Source organism: Pseudopipra pipra, chromosome Z, assembly GCF_036250125.1.
Source record: "Pseudopipra pipra isolate bDixPip1 chromosome Z, bDixPip1.hap1, whole genome shotgun sequence".
NCBI classification, from domain to species: Eukaryota; Metazoa; Chordata; class Aves; order Passeriformes; family Pipridae; genus Pseudopipra; species Pseudopipra pipra.
In genome coordinates, this window is record NC_087581.1 from 58,164,821 (window position 1) to 58,186,359 (window position 21,539).

A 21,539-nucleotide genomic window follows, 5' to 3' on the forward strand; every position below is an offset into this window, starting at 1 on the left:
AGATGAAGTTAAAACAATCTTACCATGTGCTGCTCTAAAATGCTCATGCTGAATTTTATTAGTATCATTTTCAGTTTATACAAAATTATTGTTGAGCAGATTCAGTGATTTCATTAATTAACTTACTGGCAGAATCATACTTGTAACCGATAGTATTGAAATGGGATGCTTGATGCCCTGTTTTTCGCCCTATAAAACTCTATGTTAATCAAAGCAAAGAAAATATATTGTAGTATACAACACAAACTGGATAAATAGATGATTAGAAAGCCACAGACACTTTTCCATAGCTAAATTTGTAGTTTACGCAGGTCAAACATTTAAAAATACCTTGAGACATCATTTTGTTACTGAAGTTCCCATCTCTTTATCAATGGATTCCTCAGTATCTTATGACTGCGTCTTCCTCTAAGGACTTCATTGAGCTCTTGAAACTTTATTCTTATGAAGAAATTTGAAAACATGCTTATTAACATATTTAGACAATATGTTGATTGCTTTCTCAACACTCTTGAAATGTTAATTTTTTTTTTCTTACTCTGTGTTTAGCAACTGTTATCACTTGAAGCAGAAACTTGAAGGAAACAGATTTTTCCAAGGCCAAATTTATGTCTCCACAGGATAAAATTAGCTGGAGTACAGTGAATTAAAATTTCTCAAAGAAGAACTATTTTGTAAAGACAGGTTTTTGCTGAACATGTCTAGAAACATCTTAAAGAAAAACAAATATATGTATTAGATACACAAATATATGTATTAAATACTGTAGCAGCTCTAGTGGCAACAGTGCCAGAATTTTCTGCACTGCTGTTCAGTGGATATTTGCAAGTTTTCCCGTTACTTATTGGGAAAGCCATAATCAACATTAAATTGATAAACTAATTGTTATAACAGCCAGAGACAGTGCTATTTGGTGGAAATCAATTCTGTTAGAAGTTTATAATTTTTCCTACTTATCTTTTGCCTGGTCTGGCTATAATGTAGACAGATGGTCCAAGTCACTTTACAGCAAAATTGTAAATGATGCAAATTACAGCTGCATTTGGGCTGTGAAACTTTGAAATAAAGCAAATTCTGTTTCATGCATATCCACTGAGCAATTTTCAATGAAAAATTACTTTCACATGCCCTTATCTTATATGTTCACAAAGCAGAAAAAAAATCTCTGTGGATTGGAGACTGTACTCTGAAAAAAATTACCAGAGACATTTTGAAACTATTTTTTTCTGGTGCTTAGCTCTCTTAATCCATGCAAATGCAAACATTTTGAGAGATATTTTTGAGAGTGCTTTTTGTTTTCTTTAATTTTAGGGTTCTGGTTTTTCTAAAGCAGCAGCAGACATGCACCAGTGTGTCTGGAGGGCAGGGAAGAAATTTTTTCTCAGGCTAATTTTGGATAGAGTATTATTGATAGTATTTTACCTCAGGTTAATTCAACAGCCACTTTATAATTTTTATTATGATAAATATTATGATTAGCCAGAAAGCTGCATTTAAGATTAAGGCTCATTAATTTAATCAGTTTATAATTTAAGATATATACGTATGTTTTGCTGAATTAGATTTTCTCACCTAATCACAGTTGTTTTAAAATCAAGCATCTACCTATGAGTAAGCATCCTCCCTTGGCAATGGAAATAGGCGCTCATCAGCCAATCCGTCCTATCTTAAGAGCTAAAGACAGATAGCATGCACGAGAAATCATCTTTTTCTTTGACTGTCTCCTTCAACAGCCTACAAACTAAGCTGAAATAGCTTTTGTTAGATTGCTACCTTTTAGGCAGCTAAAGTTATGAAGTGTAAACTGTACCCAAATGCATATGAAAACACAAAGGGAGAAGTGAAGTGAAGAGGTTTGGAATGATGTGTTGGACATGTATGTTCTTAAAATTCCAACACAGGTTTCAGAGAGCACATTTCCATTCTCTTGTTTGCTGCTTTAAAATCTAGGTGAATTACCTCAAATCAAAGGCACTCAGCAGGCTGAGAGGGGCAAACTGTTTTAAAGCACTAAACGCTAAATAAGAACAGATGCAACACCTCCCTGCTTTTGTATATGCGTAATTGCAGTGCAGGAACAGTTGGAAGCCAAAAAGCTGACCCTCTTCAGAGACTCTATTGGTGCCTCCCTAGAAATGGCTTCAAAGTCATGAGATCATACAAAATACATTGCCTCCTGTGTCTGGAACATAAATAAGAAATATTGGTCCTTATCTAACCAACACTATTGTTTATGTTTTAAGAATGCAAACCTTTTAGAAAAGTACTGTGACTGGTAAAATCTTCTTTTGTTCCTATGGTAACAACCAAAAGCTCTCAACCACCTTGTGACAGAACAAGGCTCTCATTGCTGGGGTCCTACAGCATAGGAGTAGGCTGGTGTATTTAATTGTCACACAGCCTCTGCTTTGTGCCAAGCAAGCAGGGAAATAAGCTTCCTTCCCATAGGCTCAAGACTGGGCAGAACAATACAGATCTCCTAAGTTTATGGTGGTGAACTTAAGAGGCTGTTTACCATTTTTTGCTGCATGTCACTTCCATTTTCTTCCATGCTGCCACATTCTCTACCTTCAGGTTTTTCCATAATTCTCCACAAAAAAAAAACCAAACAAGCAAAACCTTCTGCTTCATTCACATCCTGCCCTGCTCCCTCTTAAAACTTTCTAAACTAAGATTAGCTCAAGAATTGTAACTCTTTGAAAGAGAAAGACAATATAAACTTTCTTCACCTACCAAGTGTTAACACAAAACTATTTCAAGGTCTCGTCTTAGTAAGTTCTACTCTGGATTGATATAGTACTGCTGATTGATAGAGGTACACTGAGATGTAGCTCTGGTTACAGGAATTTTTTGATGAAGTGCTTGTTTTCAGCAGGTGATTTTATTTCTTTTATTTAAATTCCTCTACAAATGGACACTTGGAAATGAATTGTTGGTTTGCTTGTTGTTGTTTTGGTTTGTTTGGTTTTTTTGGAGGGGAAGGGAGTTTGGTTTTGGTTTGTGTGGGGTTTTGGGGGGTGTTCTGTTTTTTGCGGAGATTTTTGTTTGTTTGTTCAATTAATTTGGGATTTTTTTCTCTGAAACTGTTTTCATTATCATTCTGACTCTAATATTCTCACTAGATTAAATCTTCCCCGAACAAATTAGACAAAATTGAATGGCAATGTTACATTTATCACTGGTAAATCAGTGATGGTAAGAGTCAGGAGGCATAGAGCAGTTCCTAATGCAGTACCAGAAATTAGCTGCAGAAAACCTCTAACCCTGTACCCCATCTGAAGAGAAGAAAATGATCTGCAGCTGAAGAAACCTGGAATCCATTAAAGAAAAATTACATAACATGAAACCTTTTCTCTAACCAGACAGATTTTCAAATGATAATTCTTTATGTGCCACACAGGGACAGCGCCAACTGATATTGTGCACTGACTTGTCTCTGACACTGTACCAAAGGTCCAGCCTCCTTTTCCCACTGTTCTGTTTTTCTTGTGTCATGCAGTTTTTGATGAAAGAATTAGGACAACTCAAAACATCAATATAAACAGATAGCTCTAAAAAAGGACTCAAAGAATATTCACTCAAATGAATTGATACAAATATCACTCAGACAGCCTTTAAGATTGCACGTGAATCTTTAAGAAGACTGATGGCTTCTGATATTCTTAGCTCTAGCTGAAAGTCCTAGCAAATTAGAGAATAGCAAAAACTAGATGTTGGCTTTAGTGATTTAACATCAAAAATCTTGTAACAATGACAAAATGAATTACAATGACAAAACTCTGACAAAATGAGTTAAAATTGATTAAGAAAACTCTGCAAATGTTCATACCTTACTTGGAACCAACCGCACACCATACATGATTTCCTTACCTTCTCTGAAAACAGGAAAGCAGCTCAAGACAGCTTTGCATTAATAGAAATGTATAAAATTGACTTAGTCATGGAGCATGGGCCTGCAATTACATGACCCAAAAATTTTGCTGGGCTGAAGTTGAACAAATAATTACTTGGCAATTAGGAACCCTTCATCATCATGGCTGGGCTTCGCGAACGAAGATTTGGGAAGGCTCTATCCACATTTGCTACAGGCACGCTGGTGGCTTATGAGGCCAATACGTGACAGACATATCCAATTGCAAAAGGCACAGCAGAAAGACTCCTTAGATGGTATATTCTGCAATACACGGTTCTTTCTGCGTTACCTTTTTTCCTCGAGGGTGATCCTGCGTGTGTTCTCAAAGGAGACAGCAGCGTTATAGATCGTGTGTCTCCAGGCCTCCCGATTTGAGGCCAGGGTGGACCAGTTATGGTGATCAATATGGCCAAGGTTGAGATGTTGTTTCAGGGAGTCCTTGTGTCTTTTCTTCGGGGCTCCTCTCATGCGGCAGCCAGTGGCAAGTTCACCATAAAGCAAGATCTTAGGGAGGCGGTGGTCCTTCATCCTGGAGACGTGCCCTGCCCAACGCAGCTGTGTTCTCATCAACATGGCCTCAATACTTGTGATAGCTGCTTGTTCTAGAACAGATGTGTTGGTCACATAATCTGACCAGTGGATGTTTAGGATTGTACAGAGGCAGCGTTGATGGAAGCGTTCTAAGACACGCAGGTGGTGGCGGAAGATGACCCATGATTCGGAGCCATATAAGAGAGTCGACAACACTATGGCTTTGTAAACACTGATCTTGGTGCTTTTCTTCAGGTGTTTATTACGCCATACTCTTTTGTGGAGTTTTCTAAAAGCACTATATGCCTTTGCTAATCTGTTGTCTATCTCTCCGTCAATCTTACCATCTGAGGAGATGATGCTACCTAGGTAATTAAACTGTTGGACTGATTTGAGCTCCGATTGGCCAATGGTGATGTGGGGATGATGGGGGACTTCCTGAGGTGCAGGTTGATGGAGGACCTCTGTCTTCTTTAAGCTGACTTCCAGTCCAAAGAGCTCAGCAGCATCTGCAAAGCAGGATGTTAAACGCTACAGGGCTGCTTCTGTGTGGGCAACAAGGGCAGTGTGATTAGGAAGCCTTAGCTCCCTTTAATATGACTAAGACTATGCTTCTCTCTGTGGACAGAAACTGATGGTTGAAGAAGGGTTAGCTTCAGGCAAGTGCTGTCCCATTTCCATCCGTTCTGGGTCCTTTTAAACATGCGCCTTCTACTTTGGCAAGGAATGTCTCAGGTCTACCGCCTGGTGACCGTATCCTTATATTTATTTCCAGCATGACCCCTTTATTGGGACACAACCCATGAGATTTGACAGGCAGCTGTCAGGGATTGAGTGACTGAAGCCTAAACCAAATCAGGATATCTCAGATGCTGCTGTGTCTCTCATCAATGGCCTGGTTTAGATGTAAGGTTAACAGTGTAAAATAAAACCAAAACTTTGCTGGAAGCCATTCTCTCTCTTGTAAAGCATGAACAGTGGAGGACAATCTGAATTGCAGACAAATGTATATCACAGTAACCAATGTTTCTTGCTTAGTTCTCACCTGCCATTAGTGCTTATCAAGACAGAAAAAACTACTACTCTTCTACATCATCTTACTATTGCAACAGGGTAAACATGCAACCAATATAAATGAACTATAGAGTTTTATATTTAAGTGTACTGCAACATTAGATGAACTAGGGAGCAAGAACTGCCATTCCCTTATTTGATAGAGGGCAGTACCCATCACTAGTCCAAAGACAGGTGAAACATCTGACTGAAAAGAGAACCAGTCTCTTTTATATATATAAAAATTATTTTTCTGTAATAAAAGAAGACATTGACCACTCACTGGCAAAGAAAGGTGACCAAACAAATTATTTTTTTATAAAATATGCAATTAAATACCCAGATGGAAAGATGGTGTTCTTCTGTTCACAGAAGAACAATCATCATGATCTGAAGTGTAATGTTCATTTGGCTGACTGAACGAGTGGGCAAATGAATCAAATGCACAGATATAGTAAATTTTTCTTAGGAAGGCTGACTCACTGCAAGGCTTTACTGTTACGTCCTAATGCAGTCACTATACAATAATAAAATATTCATTTTTTAATATTTTATAAATTGGAAAAAAAATCTTAGAAACCCATCTCTAATTCTAAGCACACTGTATTTAGTCATTTTTTTGCAATATCTCCTAGTGAGGAAGTATTCCTTCAATATTTCTTGAACATTTATCTTTTATGATTTTTTCACAAGAAAGCTAATGAAACGTTTTATGTTAATCATTATAGGTTAGGTACAAAACAGATTGAAGTAAAGGGCAGTAAAAAGAAAGAAAAAATTCCATAGGGAATGTGAGATTTTTTCTGAAGTCTGACTAAACCACTTCACAGATAGAAAATGAGACCAGCATCAGTTCTGAATATAATCACAAGCCCAGTGTCATGCTACTACAAAGTAATACTTCATATGAGGATGTTTAATTGGTGGTGACAGAGCATGAGGTTAGGTACAAGGAATATCTTTTCTGATCCTGGAGAGCAAAGCATTAAAGCACATTGCCTGTAGAGGTTTTGGGGTCTTCATCACTGGAGTTGCTGAAGAAAAGGTTTAACAAACATTTTTCAGCAAATGGACTAGATAATCCCATGTGGCTCCCTGCAAATCCAAACCAGGGGGCTGATCTTGACTTGTATAATTCACTGTCACTCTCTCTTCCGGAATAGCTTCTTTGAAGTAATAAATTTCTTCCAGCTTCATTGATATTTCAGTTATTAAAATAACACAATATTAGAGTGGCTATTATACTAAGTATATTAAGTGTAATACTAAGATAGACTGACATGTAAGAATTACAAAAATCAGTCATATTTGATTGTAAACGTTGATTCACATTGCTTAGAACATTGTCATCTTTATTTGGTATCTAATTTAATAGTTTTTGACAGATGGACAGAAGCAAGATAAAAAATGGTATATTGCCTAAATCTACATAAATTCTTGTAGCTGTTTCAATGCTTCAGCCTCTGTGACCTTCACCTCTGAGACCTAAACCAGGAAAATGACACAGAGGCCTAATACTGTTGTACTGTTCCTTTTAAAAGCCATTTAAAATTGACAAGATTATACTCCTGAGTGAAATCTCATTCTGCATGAACAAAGGAAGCTTATTATTGTGCAACAATTCCAAAGAGTGTTTATGTAGAACGCAATTTTGATTTCCCAATCTCCTCTGAAGGGATGAACTACAAAGGCTTGCAGAGTCTAGAAATGCTGTGGACAGAATCAGGAGAAGTAAGGTGAAAGTTTTGTGAGGCAGATGTATTGACTTGGAGGAACTAGTAGTTGACGGGCCAAAACCAGAAATTACCATTTTTGGAGAGTTCTCAATGTCTCCTAAGGCTAATCAAGAAAGTATGGGGCTTGACAAAGGCCAATAAAGGGAAAGGAAAGGACAGAATAGAGAAGGAAAGAAATAAAAGGCCACTCCTAAAAATGGGTGAGCATAAGGCTAGTACTGTGATACTGGGGAATGCTGTCTATGAGAAGAAACTGATGAAATGTTAGGTATTCTAGAAAAAAACCAAATCCCAGCTGCCTCAGTTAGGGCTTTCAAATTAGTGAACACTTCAGGTTTTAATTTTTCCTTCTCTGCTCACTGTCTGTGTAATGGGCATCATATTCCCACAGAAATCCTCTGAAGATAAAATTCATCAATGCCTGTGAAACACTTTGATTTGGTAGTGACAAACCTCTGAGAAATGCTTGTGAGGAGACAAATCTTTTTATCTTCAGGATAGGGTTGGAAGTGCATATTATAAATGAAGTACAGAGCTGTTAGGAAACAATAAGAAAAAACAGTGTAACTGTGCAGTCAATATTCCTTGGGAAGAGGGCTCCTATAGAAACATTGTCATGTAACCACGTAACTAAAGCAGGCACATGACACATATAGAAGTTCCACGTGTAAACTTAGCCTTGATATTTCTACTTCTACTTTGGGGTTCTTGACTTAATTCATGTCCATCTCAGATAGCATTACAGAGGTGGATTTATTGGCTGCAAAGGAAGGGATGATTGCAGCTTCCATTGGGACACATGGGTAGTTCCCTATTCTCTGTCTTAGATTCTGCCTTAGTAGCATGATGTAGAGTTGACAGCTGTTATGTATTTGTGGAGTGCCATACCTATTGTTACTCGCACTGATGGGGACGAGGCTTGGCTTTAAACTGGGGTTTTGGTTTTTTCAGTAACGCATAACAATCTCATATGTGATTGGTTTTTTGCGTTCACCCTAAATTTCCCTGCAGCACTAATTGTTTTCCAATTTATTTTCTTGATTGCTTTTCTCTAATTTGGATTATTTTCCCATGCAGATTTACCAATCCAGTTTTTCAAACTTAAATCTCAATTAGCTAAAAATTCAGCTCCTGTAGTTATCCATACATTATTCCTTGACCCTTCTGCTGCAAGAGATAAATATCTATAATAGATTTCTGTGGCCACAGACCTCTTTAGCCTGACCTGTAATTACAATGTTACTTTGAATCAGAGAAGCTAAACTTCTTAGGTACCTTTCTTTATGAGTGACATAACCCAAACAACAAAACAAAAAAACCCACCACGAAACTCAAAAACAAACCCACAGGTGACATCTTGCTTACACTTCGTTTATTCTGATTCTGGAGCATGCTCAGCTGGTGGAAAGATGAGTACTTCAAGGTATGAGAGAGCTGATTTTTAGCCCAGGTGCATGCGTGTTAAAGACATAGATATGAATTTTGATGAAGTCAGAAAACTAGTCAGTCTAGTGGAAAACTATTAAACACCTAAATACTATGCTAGATTAGTACACTAGCCAGAAATAGTAAAAAAAAATACATATCTTATGATCTTTTTAATCACAAAAAATAAAATTATGGTGATATACCTAAGAGTATAATCAAGGACACTTGATTATTATTGAGGAGATTAAATCCTAGTATCTAGATGAAGCATGCACATGCCAGTTATTTGAAAAGTTTTTAGGAACAGCATAGCAGAACGGGAATACCACAAGAAATTGGAAAGGCCGTAAGAATATAATGATGGTGTCATCCACAAAAATGTAATGCCAGAGAACTGCACTTCTGGGTAGAAAAGACTTGTATATTTTGAATAGATTTTTTTCAGTTTCTTACTCTGAATTTTTAAACATTAAAAGACATCTAAATCTTATTTAGAGACATACTGAAAGCAATAGGCTGAGCTTAAGAACAGAGTAAAAATGTAGATAGAGTATATTTCACCTCACGGTCATGGGAAACAAGCTAGCAGCACTGGTATCTTGTTTTGTATGGAAAAGGGAAACATTGATATGCTGCAAAATGTCCTGTTACCCTGAAACCTAAAAATGCTATCCAACCTGGTAAAAGACAAGCAAGTTACTATAGCTTTTAGTAACGGTAATTTTGTAACTGTGTCGGTCTCAAAATACATCTTTTACTAAAATAGCAGATAACTTTTTCTGATTTGAAAATGGGAAAGCTTGGCTGTTCCTTTTCCATCTGCTTCTACACATCTAAGAAGAGATATTGTCCTTTTTATTTATTTATTTATTTTAATTCTTGCTCTTAAATCTCCTCTGTTTGGTAACTTCTTTGCTACTTGCAATTGGAAACTTGGGGTTCCTGAGCTTCAACACTAATTTAGTTCTCCTGAGTGGTAGATTTACCAGGTCTCACTCAAAGCACTGAGGCATGAAATGTTCTCAGATGTTGGCAGGTATGAGGGACATTCTCTCCGGACTTAGCAGTCCACATCTCTCAGGACAGAGCTCTCCACAATTTATGACATTGTGAGCTTAGGCAATACAGCCAAAATTATGCATTGTACTCCACGTTTTCAAGATGACATGTATTTCTGTTTACATATTTACAACTTTTTGGAAATAAATATGGCGACTAGCGACAATTGGTGTCCCCCAGCAGCCAGTACTGGGACTGATACTTTTCAACATCTTTGTTGGTGACATGGACAGTGAGATCGAGGGCACCCTCAGGAAGTTCACTGGCAACACCAAGCTGAGTGGTGCAATCGACATGCTGCAGGGAAGGGATGCCATCCAGAGGAACCCGGACAGGCTTGAGAGGTGGCCTGTGCAAAACTCATGAAGTTCTACAAAGCGAAGTGTAAGGTCCTACACCTGATGGGGAGAGGAAAGAGAAGAGGAAGGGGATGGAGACTGGGAAAAAGTTGGGAAGGGGATAGGGAAAGGGGAGGGGATGAAGAAGGGGATGGCAAAGGGGAAGGGATGGGAAAGGGGAAGGGGATGAGGATGGGAAAGGAGATGGGGATGGGGCAAGTGATGGAGAAGGGGAAGGGGAAGGAGATGAGGCAGAGGATGGGGAAGGGGGTAGGGATGGGGAAGGAGATGGAGAAAGGGAAGGGAATGGGGAAGCGGATGGGGAAGGGTTGAGGAGAAAGGAAGGGATGGGGAGGGTGATGGGGAAGGGAAAGGGGTTGGGAGAGGAACGGGGATGAAAACGGGAAGAGATGGAGAAGCCGCCGGTCCCGCCCCCGCCCCGGTCACGTGCCGTCGGGGCCGGTGGCGCGGTCACGTGACGCGGGGGCCGGGCAGCACGGGAAGATGGCGGCGGAGCGGGAGCCGCCGCCGCTGGGGGAGGCGAGGCTCGCTGACCTCGAAGAGCTGGAGGATGGCGAGGACCTCTTCACTAGCACCGTGTCCACCCTGGAGGTGAGAAGAGGCAGCCCGCCGCTGCGCGCCCCGAGCCTCGCAGCCGGGTCGGCGCCCGCCGGGCCCTCCCGTCCCCTCCACTCCCCTCCCCTCCCGTCCCGTCCCGTCCCGTCCCCTCCCGTCCCATCTCGTCCCCTCCCTGTCAGCCCGCTAGTCCCTCGCCCCTGCCCCCCGCCCCGCCGCAGCCCCTCACCCACCAGGTCTTCCGCTCGTGCCCCGGGAGCGGCCGCTCGACGCGTCCCTCCCGGCGCGGGGATCCCCTCGGGGCTCCTCCCGCCGAAAGAAACCCACAACTCTTGTCTCGGAGTGCCGCTATCCCGGGCCGCCGCTTTCCCTCCTCTTAGCCCCTTTTTGTGCTGCTGGGGTAACAAATATTCCCACCTTTCCTCTTTCCAGTTTCGCTGGTCTGTGCGTGTCCGTCCTCTCCTTCCCACCTTGGACTTTGAGGGGATTAATAACAGCCCATTTTCTTTGTTTGGCCTCTTTCCGAGGCTTCACCCTCTTCCAGTTCGCGAAAATTTGCAAAAACTTATTTCTCTCTGAGGTTTGTTCCACGGGAGTCGGCGCAGTTCTTGTCTGCGGCGGCTGCTGGGACCTGCTGGAAAAGGAGCATGAGGAGACATGAGAAATGCTTTCTGTGTTCATCCCTTATAGTGCGAGCTTTCCCTGGCGAGTTGTTGTGGTCACGTCTCGCCTCTGTGTGTTGCCATTATCTTCTGGAAGAACTTTGGTTTTTCCTGTGCGCAGTTACCCATTTAAAAAGGAAATCTTTCTGTTCCTCTTTTCCTGAAGAGTTTTCTATCCCTGACCTTTACAGTAATGGGATCAGTATATGTTTCTTTGTTTTTACTCTGGCTGTTGCCTGTCCTTAACAGCAAAAAAGCCCACTGTACAAAGAGGCTTTTAAATGGATTTTAAAGTCACTTGCCTTCTCTCAAGCCACTGTCTTTTTTTCTTTCTTTTTATAGATGCATAATCTGTGCATTGATAGAAAAAGATCTGTGGAAAAATGCTGTAAAGGAATAGGAAATGATGTGAACCTGCAGTTATATGAGTAGACTTGTGTGCATCTCTGTGTGACATTGTGTATTGCTGGAGTCTTGTTGTGTGCACTGAGAAAGACTGTAGTGTAACATTAACATCTTCATTCACCGTGATCTAGAATTAAAGCCGCAGGAGATAAGATAAATTTAGTGTATGAATCACAGTAACAAGGAGAAGTCCTCATCCTAATGATTAAAAAGTTACTGAAAACTCTTCTAACTGCAAAAACTGGCAAAGAAACACTTTGTATCAGTTGTTTTGGCTGAGAGTTCCCCTTTGCTGCTGCTGTGTGTGTACACAGTCGGTTTGGAAGACAGTCCTTAAGTAGAAAGGGGAAGCCTCTTTGCTTGAAGAGAAGCTTTTAAAAAGCTGTGTCAGTAAAGCTTTTTTTGACATCTAGTCAGCTACAGCATTTGGAGAAGTGCCTTAACCATGTGATTTTTTTTCTGGCAAATTTGTAAGAAAGAGGTCATGAAAATTGACTTTAGGCTTCTCACTAGCTTGAACGTGGATTGATGAATGCAGCTTATAGGGTACTACAGTCCACAGAATAATGATTATCTCATGATGTGGGCTTAGTTAAACTTCTATCTTGAGTGTTACTTTAATCTGGTAAATATTCATAAAGCAGCTGATCATAAATGGCAGTGGGAGTTCTGTTGCAACAAGAGAATCACGCTTTTTGTAGTTGATCCTGTATTTGTTTGCTGATAGCAGAGGTGAGAGTGTGGCAAGAGACAGTGAGGTCCAAAGCCAGCTTATATGAAGGCTGTGGTACTTTGAAAGGGTTCCCAACTGGTTCATCTTGAAGTTGTTCATTTGCTTTTAGCGTGATTTTCTGTAATGGAAAAATACATGGAGGAACTTGAAAATGATCAGTAAGCAGTAGATGTGGTAATCTATCAAGGATGTCATTTAGGGCAGGGTGTGTAATCTTATTGCCAGTTTATTGGTGTATGTCAAAGATCTGCAATATATATTTGGTTTTTGCATAGGAGGCAAAACAGTAGATAACCCCAGATGACATTAATGGTAGTCATTCAATTTAACAGTGGCAATTATTGAGGAAGCAGTCAAGACCCCATTGGAATATCTGAGAGGAAAATACTAAGTCCTTCAATACTGTGCGGTACTTTTGTAGAAAGCTGAGTTTGTATCCAGGATTAATGGGTGTAATTCTACTGGAAGTGTGTGTCTTGTTGCTTGATGTTAAATCCAGGCTGTAATGGAAGCATGTAGACATTGCTCCTATGTGGCTGCTTACTTTCTGCTGGAAATAAAACTGTCCTGCTGTTGAATCTGTTCTCTCTGCCCATGCTGTGAGTTGTGAGCTCCTGTAACTCCGTTTCAGACAATGAGCTGTGTTAACCTGAACAACTATAATATGATTGTCACCTTTTGTCAGCCTACTGTATTTTGACTGAAGGAGGCTAGGTAGGATTCAGACAAGTAGTTGAACTAGTTTGAGGTGGACCCTACTATTAAGAGGAGGGTGGATGTCCAAACATTTAGAGCTATAATTTCAGCGAGCAGAAAATGTGAGAACTTGTTCTTGTTTCTTCGTAAGTCAGAGCTATAAGATGCTTAGTTATTGCCTCCAAACATAATGAACAATAAAAGAAAATTAAGCTTGTTATTGCCCTTGTATTGGAATGGGTCCCTGGCTCTCTCACCAGAAACTTGTTTTCAAGAAAACAAGGAAGGATCCTGACTGTCCTGCATACCTGGATGTCCTGGCCGTTTGGTATCTTGGTTATTGAATGCTTCACTTAATTTTCAGCTCACCAGTCATTCAGAAATTTCACGGCCATGTACATTGCAGGAAATGGACATGTTTGTGACATTTTGTGAATCCTTGGCATCAAGACAGTTTAAAATTTCTAAACAGCTATGCTGTTTGTCTGTGTCTGGGCCTTGAGCTTTTATGTTAGTCTCATCTTCTGTTTCTTGTCTGATATGCAGATTTTCACTAACTACTAACTCCTTTGACAGCCATTTTATTCAGCCATTTTAACTGTACTTTGTAGAGATAAAAAGGCAAAATTGGGGTCCTGTCTTTTAGCTTGCATATGTAGAAGACTGTAACTGGAATAGCTTAATATGCTGATTGGTGCTTTTTTGGTTTTTGAGAATCTGAATAGCACTAGCTGTGCAAAATCATCAGATTATTCGGAATTATCAAGTCCAGTTTCTGATATGTTCAGGGCTGTGTCTTTCTGGGGTTTTGTAGTTCCCTGAGGGTTATGTGTGTTTAGAAGAGAAAAAACTAAAACTTCATTGCAAAACTCTTAAAAACAAGCTGATGTAGTGTTCAGACCATGAATAATTTTTAATAAATTTTTACATGTTGTCTTTTTCGTATAAAGTCCCAAATGTTTCCGAAGATATTTAACTCCATCCTTAATTTATCTTATCTGAGAATGACAGCTGTTTAAAAATACCAAAGAGCCACAGAAAGTTTAATAGACCAGGAGATACCATATTCATCTGGCAGCTGAGCCCCACACACTCACTGACTCCTGCCAGCAGGATGGGAGAGAAGATTGGAAGGGTAAAAGTTAGAAGATGGGTAGGTAGAGATGAAGAGAATTTAATGGGTATAGTAAAAGCTGCACACACAAACAATATAATTAATTCATTCACCCCTTCCCATGGGCAGACCTGTGTTCAGCCATCTCCAGGAAGACACTTCATCACATCTAATGATGACTTAAGTGAGACTAAATGCTGTAACTCCAAACATCCTCTGCATCCTCCTTCTTCCCCGTACCTTTTATTGCTGAGCACGGTGTTACAAGGTATGGGATATCCCTCTGGTCAGTTGGGGCCAGCTGTCCCAGCTGTGTCCCCTCACTGTTTCTTGTGGACTCTCAGCCTACTTGTTGACAGGGCAGTGAGTAATAGAGAAAGCCTTCATGCTACCTAAACAAAGTTCAACCATAACTGAAACATCAAGGCTGCATTGTCAACACTGTTTTAGTTGCAGATCCCAACCATAGAACTCTGCAAGCCATTATGAAAAAATTAATTCTATGCTAGCCAAAACCAGTACACAGCTGAAAATTCACTTTATCCATAAATTATCTGCAAAATTAAACTTTAGTATCTACTATTCTTAAAAGCAGAACTTAACATTTATAACAAATGCAAATTTATTATGTAAAAATTATTATTATTATTAAAAAAATAATACACAGACAGAATATCAGTTTCTCTGGAAATATTCCTATAAAAGTCACTTCTAGACTTTTTGTCTTGTATACAAATTATACCAGCTGCATGAATAAGTTTTGCTTCATGAGCTTTCTCAGGTGCCCTTAAGGTCTATTTGAGTCCTCTCCTTTTGCAAGTATTCTCGTATGAAATTTGGAGAAAGCTGTCTGTAACTGCTATACTAACTACAGCTGTGAAGCCTGGTGTAGTGCAGAATTATTGGTGTTCTTTAAGGATGCCACTGGACAGGATCTTTCCCAGTTCAGCAACAGAGAGATACATGTGCTTATAACCATTCCTAGGAGGAATCTGTTTCTTTTTTAGAATTGGGAATAGCTCTGTATTGACCTCTGGTTAACTTGTTGCTTTAGGCCTGTAAATATTTGGTATTTCATATTATGCCATGGGTTGATCAGGTTTAAGTGTTCAAGGTGAATTTTTTGTCTGATAGGATTTCATTTTGTGATTAGAAACCAGGTATAATCAAAAGGTAACTATCAGCAACTAAAATGGCTACCTCAGATAAAACTGAGAAGATAGGTTGAGGGAATAGCTTAAAGGTGTGAGTATTCTCCAAGGGCTCTTTTCCACCATTCATTAATCAAGAGCACAATGAAGTGATAAAGCAGAAAGCTCTCTGCTTATGTACAATAAGTGGAAGGCTTTTGTTCCCTGTGTCTGGCTGTATTAGAGCTGTTTTTTATGGCAGTGAATTGACAAACACAAACTTATGTGCCATTCTGCATCTGTGGTATTGTGGGGCGCCCACTGTGTCCTAAACCTCAGATCTATCAAAATGTAAGTAGGTTGCTGTTCAAAGTTGAGTAGCATCAAAACAGGTTTGGAAGGAGTATCTATAATGTTTTTGTGAAAAACTACTTTTGCTGATAACACTTTAAAGTTCTTGAACCTCACAGAGAAATCAAACATTTCTGTGCTCTGCTGTTTTGCTGAAGTACAAGATCTTGAACTCACAGCTCTACACAGCACTGCCTGGAGAGACACACCATTTCTTCTGAAATATGCTACTTCTGAGTTCTGAAACAAAATAAAACATTTGACTATTACATGTAACACATACTGTCTATACTATCAATTGTAAAACACTGAAGCATGTCAAGCACTGTGGTTTTCTTAGATTTCCTAGTTCATTTCATCTAAATTATTACAAGTCTTGTGATACAACTTAAGGAGTTGTATCTCCTTATGATACTTCACAGAGTCTTCACAGAGTGGACAAATACACCTTTTACTACCCCAGAGCACTCTATTTCCTGAGGGGTCGTTTTGTCATTCATTTAGTATGAGATGAGAAGTGTTCATGTGACCAGTGGATTGGTTCCTTGCAGGGTTCTAAACTCTTCTACCTGTGTTCATTTCCAAGTATTCCTTCTCTGATGTTCTTTCCAGGCTCTAGGGCAAAATCCAGCCAAGAATTTGAGAGATGGCTCCTTTTATTGTCACTTTGGTTTGTTTATTGTTTTCCCTATGTATATGTGGGGTTCTTAGAGAGGGGCAGCTTTTGGCAAAGGGAGGGAGATATGACCTCTTCCGTCACTTGAATGGAGCAGTTCATTGTTGCAACTATAATCTGGCTGTGTTGGCTTTGGGTAACATGAATTTTCTTCACAGTGGCTGATAATGGGGTTGTGTTTTGGATTTGTGCTAAAAAAATAGATAAAATAGAGATGTTTTTGTCATTGCTGAGCAGGGCTTGCACAGAGCCAGGGCTGCTTCTGCTTTCCATACTGCCACACTAGCGAGGAAGATGGGGGTGCATGGGAGGTTGGGAGGACACCCAGCTGGGACAGGTGACCCATACTGACCCAAAGGAATATCCCATACCATATGACGTCATGCTCAGGATATAAAGTAGGGTAACACAGAAGAAGGGGGCATATTTGGAGTGATGGTGTTTGTCTTCCCAAGTAACTGCTGTACGTAATGGGGCCCTGTTCTCCTGGAGAAGTTAAATACCTGCCTGCCCATGGGAAGCAGTGAATTAATTCCTTGCCTGTGTGTACAGCTTTTGTTTTCTTTATTAAAATATTTTGTTTTCTTTATTTCTTTATCTCAACCCATGAGTTTTCTGGCTTTTGCCCTTCGATTCTCTTTCTGATCCTCTTCCCAGTCCTCCTGGTGGGGGAGTGAGTGAGCATCTGTGTGGGGCTTGGTGGCTGTCTGGGGTTAAACTACTACACTGATTTAGGGATTATAAATTTTCTTGTATTCTTTTATTTGCTTGTATCTTCCTTGTGTCTTCATCAGGGAAAACCTTTCCAAGTCAATTGAGTCTTGATTTCATACTTTATTTTTCCTTTGAAAAACTATTCTGTACCCTGTCTGAATTTGCCTGGCAGGATTTTTACTATTTCTGCTTACTTCTTCTGTACTAGAATTTCAGGTGTTTGAAGTCTGGATAGATGTGAGGGTCAGGACATACACTACTTTTGGAGAGCCAGTTATAAGGAAGACCTGTTTGTTAAAACTGTTGCCTCTGCTGCATTTATGAATGTGAAAATACCATCTGGACAGACTTTTTCAGTGACATTTCCATATTTTTCCGTCTTTTTTAAAATCTTTTTAGTCTGTGGTGTTTCTTGAGTATATAGTGAAACATTTATGATCTTTTTTGAATACTGGTTCTGAGCTTAAGTTATGACAACTTTATGCAAAAACTAGGAAGCAAGTAGTGGTAGAGTTTACAGATGCTCCTTAAAGTGCATACAGTCATGAATAAAGACGCTGTTGTTGAAACCTCTCTAGCTAACTATCGTGGGTGAAGTTGTGAGAAGTGAGTCTTGCGAATTTTCTACTGCTGGCAGTAAACATAGTAGATATTTATTCAAGGAAGATTTTCTAAGTGAAACACTGACTTCAATTAGGTGTGTATTTGTTTTGTAAGCAAGAGATACATTTGGTGGCCCAGCTTCAATATTGCTTTAATTTTCCTGAGTGTCTTCAACAGAGCAAGTTCTCGTTTTCAATAAATTAAAAGAACTGTATCTATGGCAAGCCTTGTTTCCATGTACAGTACTACATGACCCTCTGTGGCAGTAATCCATTAGCAAAGCTATCAAAATTTCTTAAGGCTCCAGGCAGTCTTTAATTATTTGGATGGCATTAATGCATTTTTTCAGTCTCTGAAAAACTGGTACAAAGCACTTGGAGATTTCTTTATTAATTTTTGGCTATGTACAAATCCAGATTTAAATCCAAGTCTTTCCAGAAGGAACTTAATAATGAAATTACATTTGGCGATACTAATAAACTTATTCTAGATATTTCGATAGCAGCTTTTGCTTCATGTTAATTAAACTTGAGGAAACTTATGAGACTTTTTTTCTCTTGGACAAAGAAATTGAGAGCTGTTGACTAACTCATATCTTTTGTTCTTTGTTCCTGTGCTGGGAGTGGGAAATGGAAATAGCTGACAAGGCTTCCTTTCTGTACATCTTGTCTTGTTTCTTTGCAATAAAAAAATGTTTGTTGCAGTAATTCTTATATACTGACACATGACAACTGGTTATCTGCTAATTATTTTACTTTTTTTTTTTTAAATAAAAGTCAAGTCCTTCATCTCCGGAGCCAGCAAGTCTTCCTGCAGAAGACCTGAGCACAAACTCCAATGGTCCAAAGCCAGCAGAAATCATGCTGGATGGCGACAGAGAAGACCTCTTTGCTGGTAATTACCATTTTCTTGTAATGTGCCTGCACAAACTCTTTTGCCCTTGGACTGAAAGAAATTTGGTTTTCTAAGAGGGAGAGTTGAAACCTTGTAAGTAGTTTGACAGTGTTGTTCAGGTTTTTTCTTGTGGTACATTTGCTAAGTTTGTTTACTAAATGCAAGTTTTTCAGGGGTGTGTATTGTCAGTGTGTAGCGTGGGAGTGTATAGATGTTCTGCTGATAGTAATAATGTACTTACCATTCTGTGATTAAAAATGTTCAAACCTGTGTGAAAAAACATGACTTAAGCTGCATTCTTGTTTTCTACTTAATAACTATACATAAGCTGTCCCAGTCTTTTTTCCAATTACAAAGACAGATAACTCAAAAAATAATGCAAACTGGAGGATATTTCCTTCATCTTAAAACTCTTGTTTTAATGAAAAAGTAACAAACTGGCACATGGGACCAGTCCTATCATTTCAGTAGTGTGTGGTTATCTCTCTGACAGTTGATAGTACTGAAACTTCTGATAAGTAATCTGTTAAGACTGTACATTTCTAAGGCTTCATTACTCAGTTGCTGCTTCGGTGTTGCTTTTTGACTCTCCTAACATGGGTTATTGTTGCTGTCAGTTACAGATGTAGGAGCATTAACTATTCAAGAAAGGAGGTGTAATATTTGGAATCTATCATGCGTGTCAAAAGATGGTTCTGAATGTTGCATCTCATTACTAGTATATCCAGTATGACTACATATTGAGTGAGTCAGCTGGCAGTCTGCTTTGAATATAGTCCTCATCTCATCTTCATTGATTACCTGATGTAGTCATTTGAAAAGAAACTTCATAGCCTTTAGTTCTGGGCTATTTTGTATAAATACTTGTATATACATGCTCATTACCTCTGTTCTAAACTTCCTAAATTTGTATTTCCATATATTTGAAATTATGTTTGCTCATGACACTATTAGAATGTATTCACTAGTTTACTAACTCTCTGAAAGTGTTTTAAAAGAAAAAAGGAATAAGGGAATAGAGGGGTAATCTTACTGTTTTTTGTATTTATTTTACCTTATCTTGTGAATTATAAAGACCATCCATTCTTTAACAATGAAGCTTTCTAGTACTAGTTAGTAATTTGGTTATTTAGCTTCAGTATATAAAGCCAGCTTTTTATAACCATAGAGCCATCTGGAATGTATATTTTAGGAAAGCCAGTTCTCCTTTGGATAATATTAAGAAAAAAAGGTGGCTGTAGTAAATATTGAGGGGAGCCAGACAGAAGGAACAAATGTTTGTAGCCAGATTGTTTCAACTGAAATGAATGCTGTGAGAAAAACACACAGAAAAACTGATTTAATGAGTTTGAGCTTGCTATGTAGGATAAAATGCTTGCAGCACTGAACTGAAGGCATCTAACATACAGCACATCTAACACAGCTGAGACTCTCAAACAGAGGAAAAAACAAGTGTGATTTATGGAGCCTGAGACAGAATATGACATTTTTCACAGTTTCCTATTCTAAGCAGGAAGTTTGTGTAGTGCAGTTGAGCCCAGGTGATGAACTTCTGTCTTTCTATCATTGTCATTCTGAAATGACATTCAGAAGAACTATGTCTAATTTATGTTCTGGTGCTGGGCACTCACAAGTATAACTGTTTTTTCTTTCTTAGGACTGCTTTGCTAGACAATATAGAAAAAATGTGAGAAATGCAATCATGGTGGAAGCAAGAAAATAGGTATCTCATATTGCTTAAGTCTGGCTTTCTGTGAAAGCGGGACTTAATTTAAAAGTGAGTGTGACTGGTTTTTTTCTTTGACATGTTGAAATTCCAGAAAAACCTATCTTGGCACAGCTTGTAGGAACACTTAACTGGAGGGAAGAAAATGAAGCTCCACAGCTTTGTAACTTCTGTTGTTCCTTCATATTGAATTCCTAGACGCTATAAAATCCAGGTAAAGAAAATCCTTTGTTGCTCCTGAAAGGAGGGACAGTCATGCTTAGGGGTCAGAAATAATTCTAGTTTTTAGACTTACTTATAAAGAGATGCGATAGTATGCCTCTCCAGCTGTTGTAGACTTTAAAAATATTTTTCATTATTCCACCTAATAGTGCAACCTAATGGAAAAGGACAAGAAGCAGAACAAATTTTATGTACTGTTTTAATTCAGTACAGAACCTGGGATTTTTTTGGCTTTTTTGATTATGTTTAAACCCCCTTTGCTGTTACATTTTTGTTGCAGCTACAGGACAGAGTGTGCAACAAAATGGTTTAGATACTCATTACTTTGTCTCTAGCGACTCATAAGTGAACTATTAAAGCTAGGTTTCAAAGGTGGAAGAAATGAGTTTTCCAGCTGTCATCAGAGACCAGTAAAGTTTGCTGCTGCACTGTGGTTCTTGGTTCTGTAACAAAGCAAACTGTCTTGCTAAACCCACTTAAGCACTTTCACTCTTAGAATAAAAGTCAGTTGATTATTTAGAAAAAAAAGACTTACTCTTTCTTACCTTGTAGAGCTCTTATATGCAGAGGACATAATGGTCAGTGCTCCAGATGAGGTAGTATTAGGTGTATGTTGAGGGATTTTGGGAGGTATCTTAAAACTTGGCTGTCTGTAAGTTGCTATTACACAGTGAAGAACTAGTTATCAAACTAGTCTTCCAAAATGTTGACCCAAAGTTCAGTGTATAACTGCACAAATATGCCATGACAGGGCATAGCTGTCTGTGCCTTCTGCCTCTAGTGCTCCTAGATGGTGCACAGATCTGTGAAGTTATGTCAGTGCTCTGTCACCTTCTTCGGAAAAGTGGAAAATTATAATTTTGCCTCTCCCCTATTCTGCTAAAAGGTTACTATCTTTGTTAGTTTGTTTTTTCAGCTCTGAAAGGTGTTTTGCAATGGATCAAGTTATGCAAGTATCTAGCTACTCTGTCCTGGGGAA

The 21,539-nt window shown here is 39.1% G+C and overlaps 1 protein-coding gene across 2 annotated transcripts in view; it reads left to right on the forward strand.

Annotated features, from left to right (window-relative positions):
* The first annotated feature begins 10,467 nt into the window (after positions 1-10,467).
* Positions 10,468-21,539, forward strand: part of SNX2 (sorting nexin 2) — a 31,058-nt gene continuing 19,986 nt past the window's right edge. The window contains exons 1-2 of one of the 2 annotated variants that reach the window (XM_064642604.1): positions 10,468-10,670; positions 18,495-18,612. In XM_064642604.1, coding sequence (XP_064498674.1) covers positions 10,563-10,670; positions 18,495-18,612 — 226 coding nt within the window. In that variant the 5' untranslated portion in view covers positions 10,468-10,562. The remainder of the gene's footprint in view (positions 10,671-18,494; positions 18,613-21,539) is intronic. The other variant, XM_064642603.1, reaches the window with a different exon arrangement.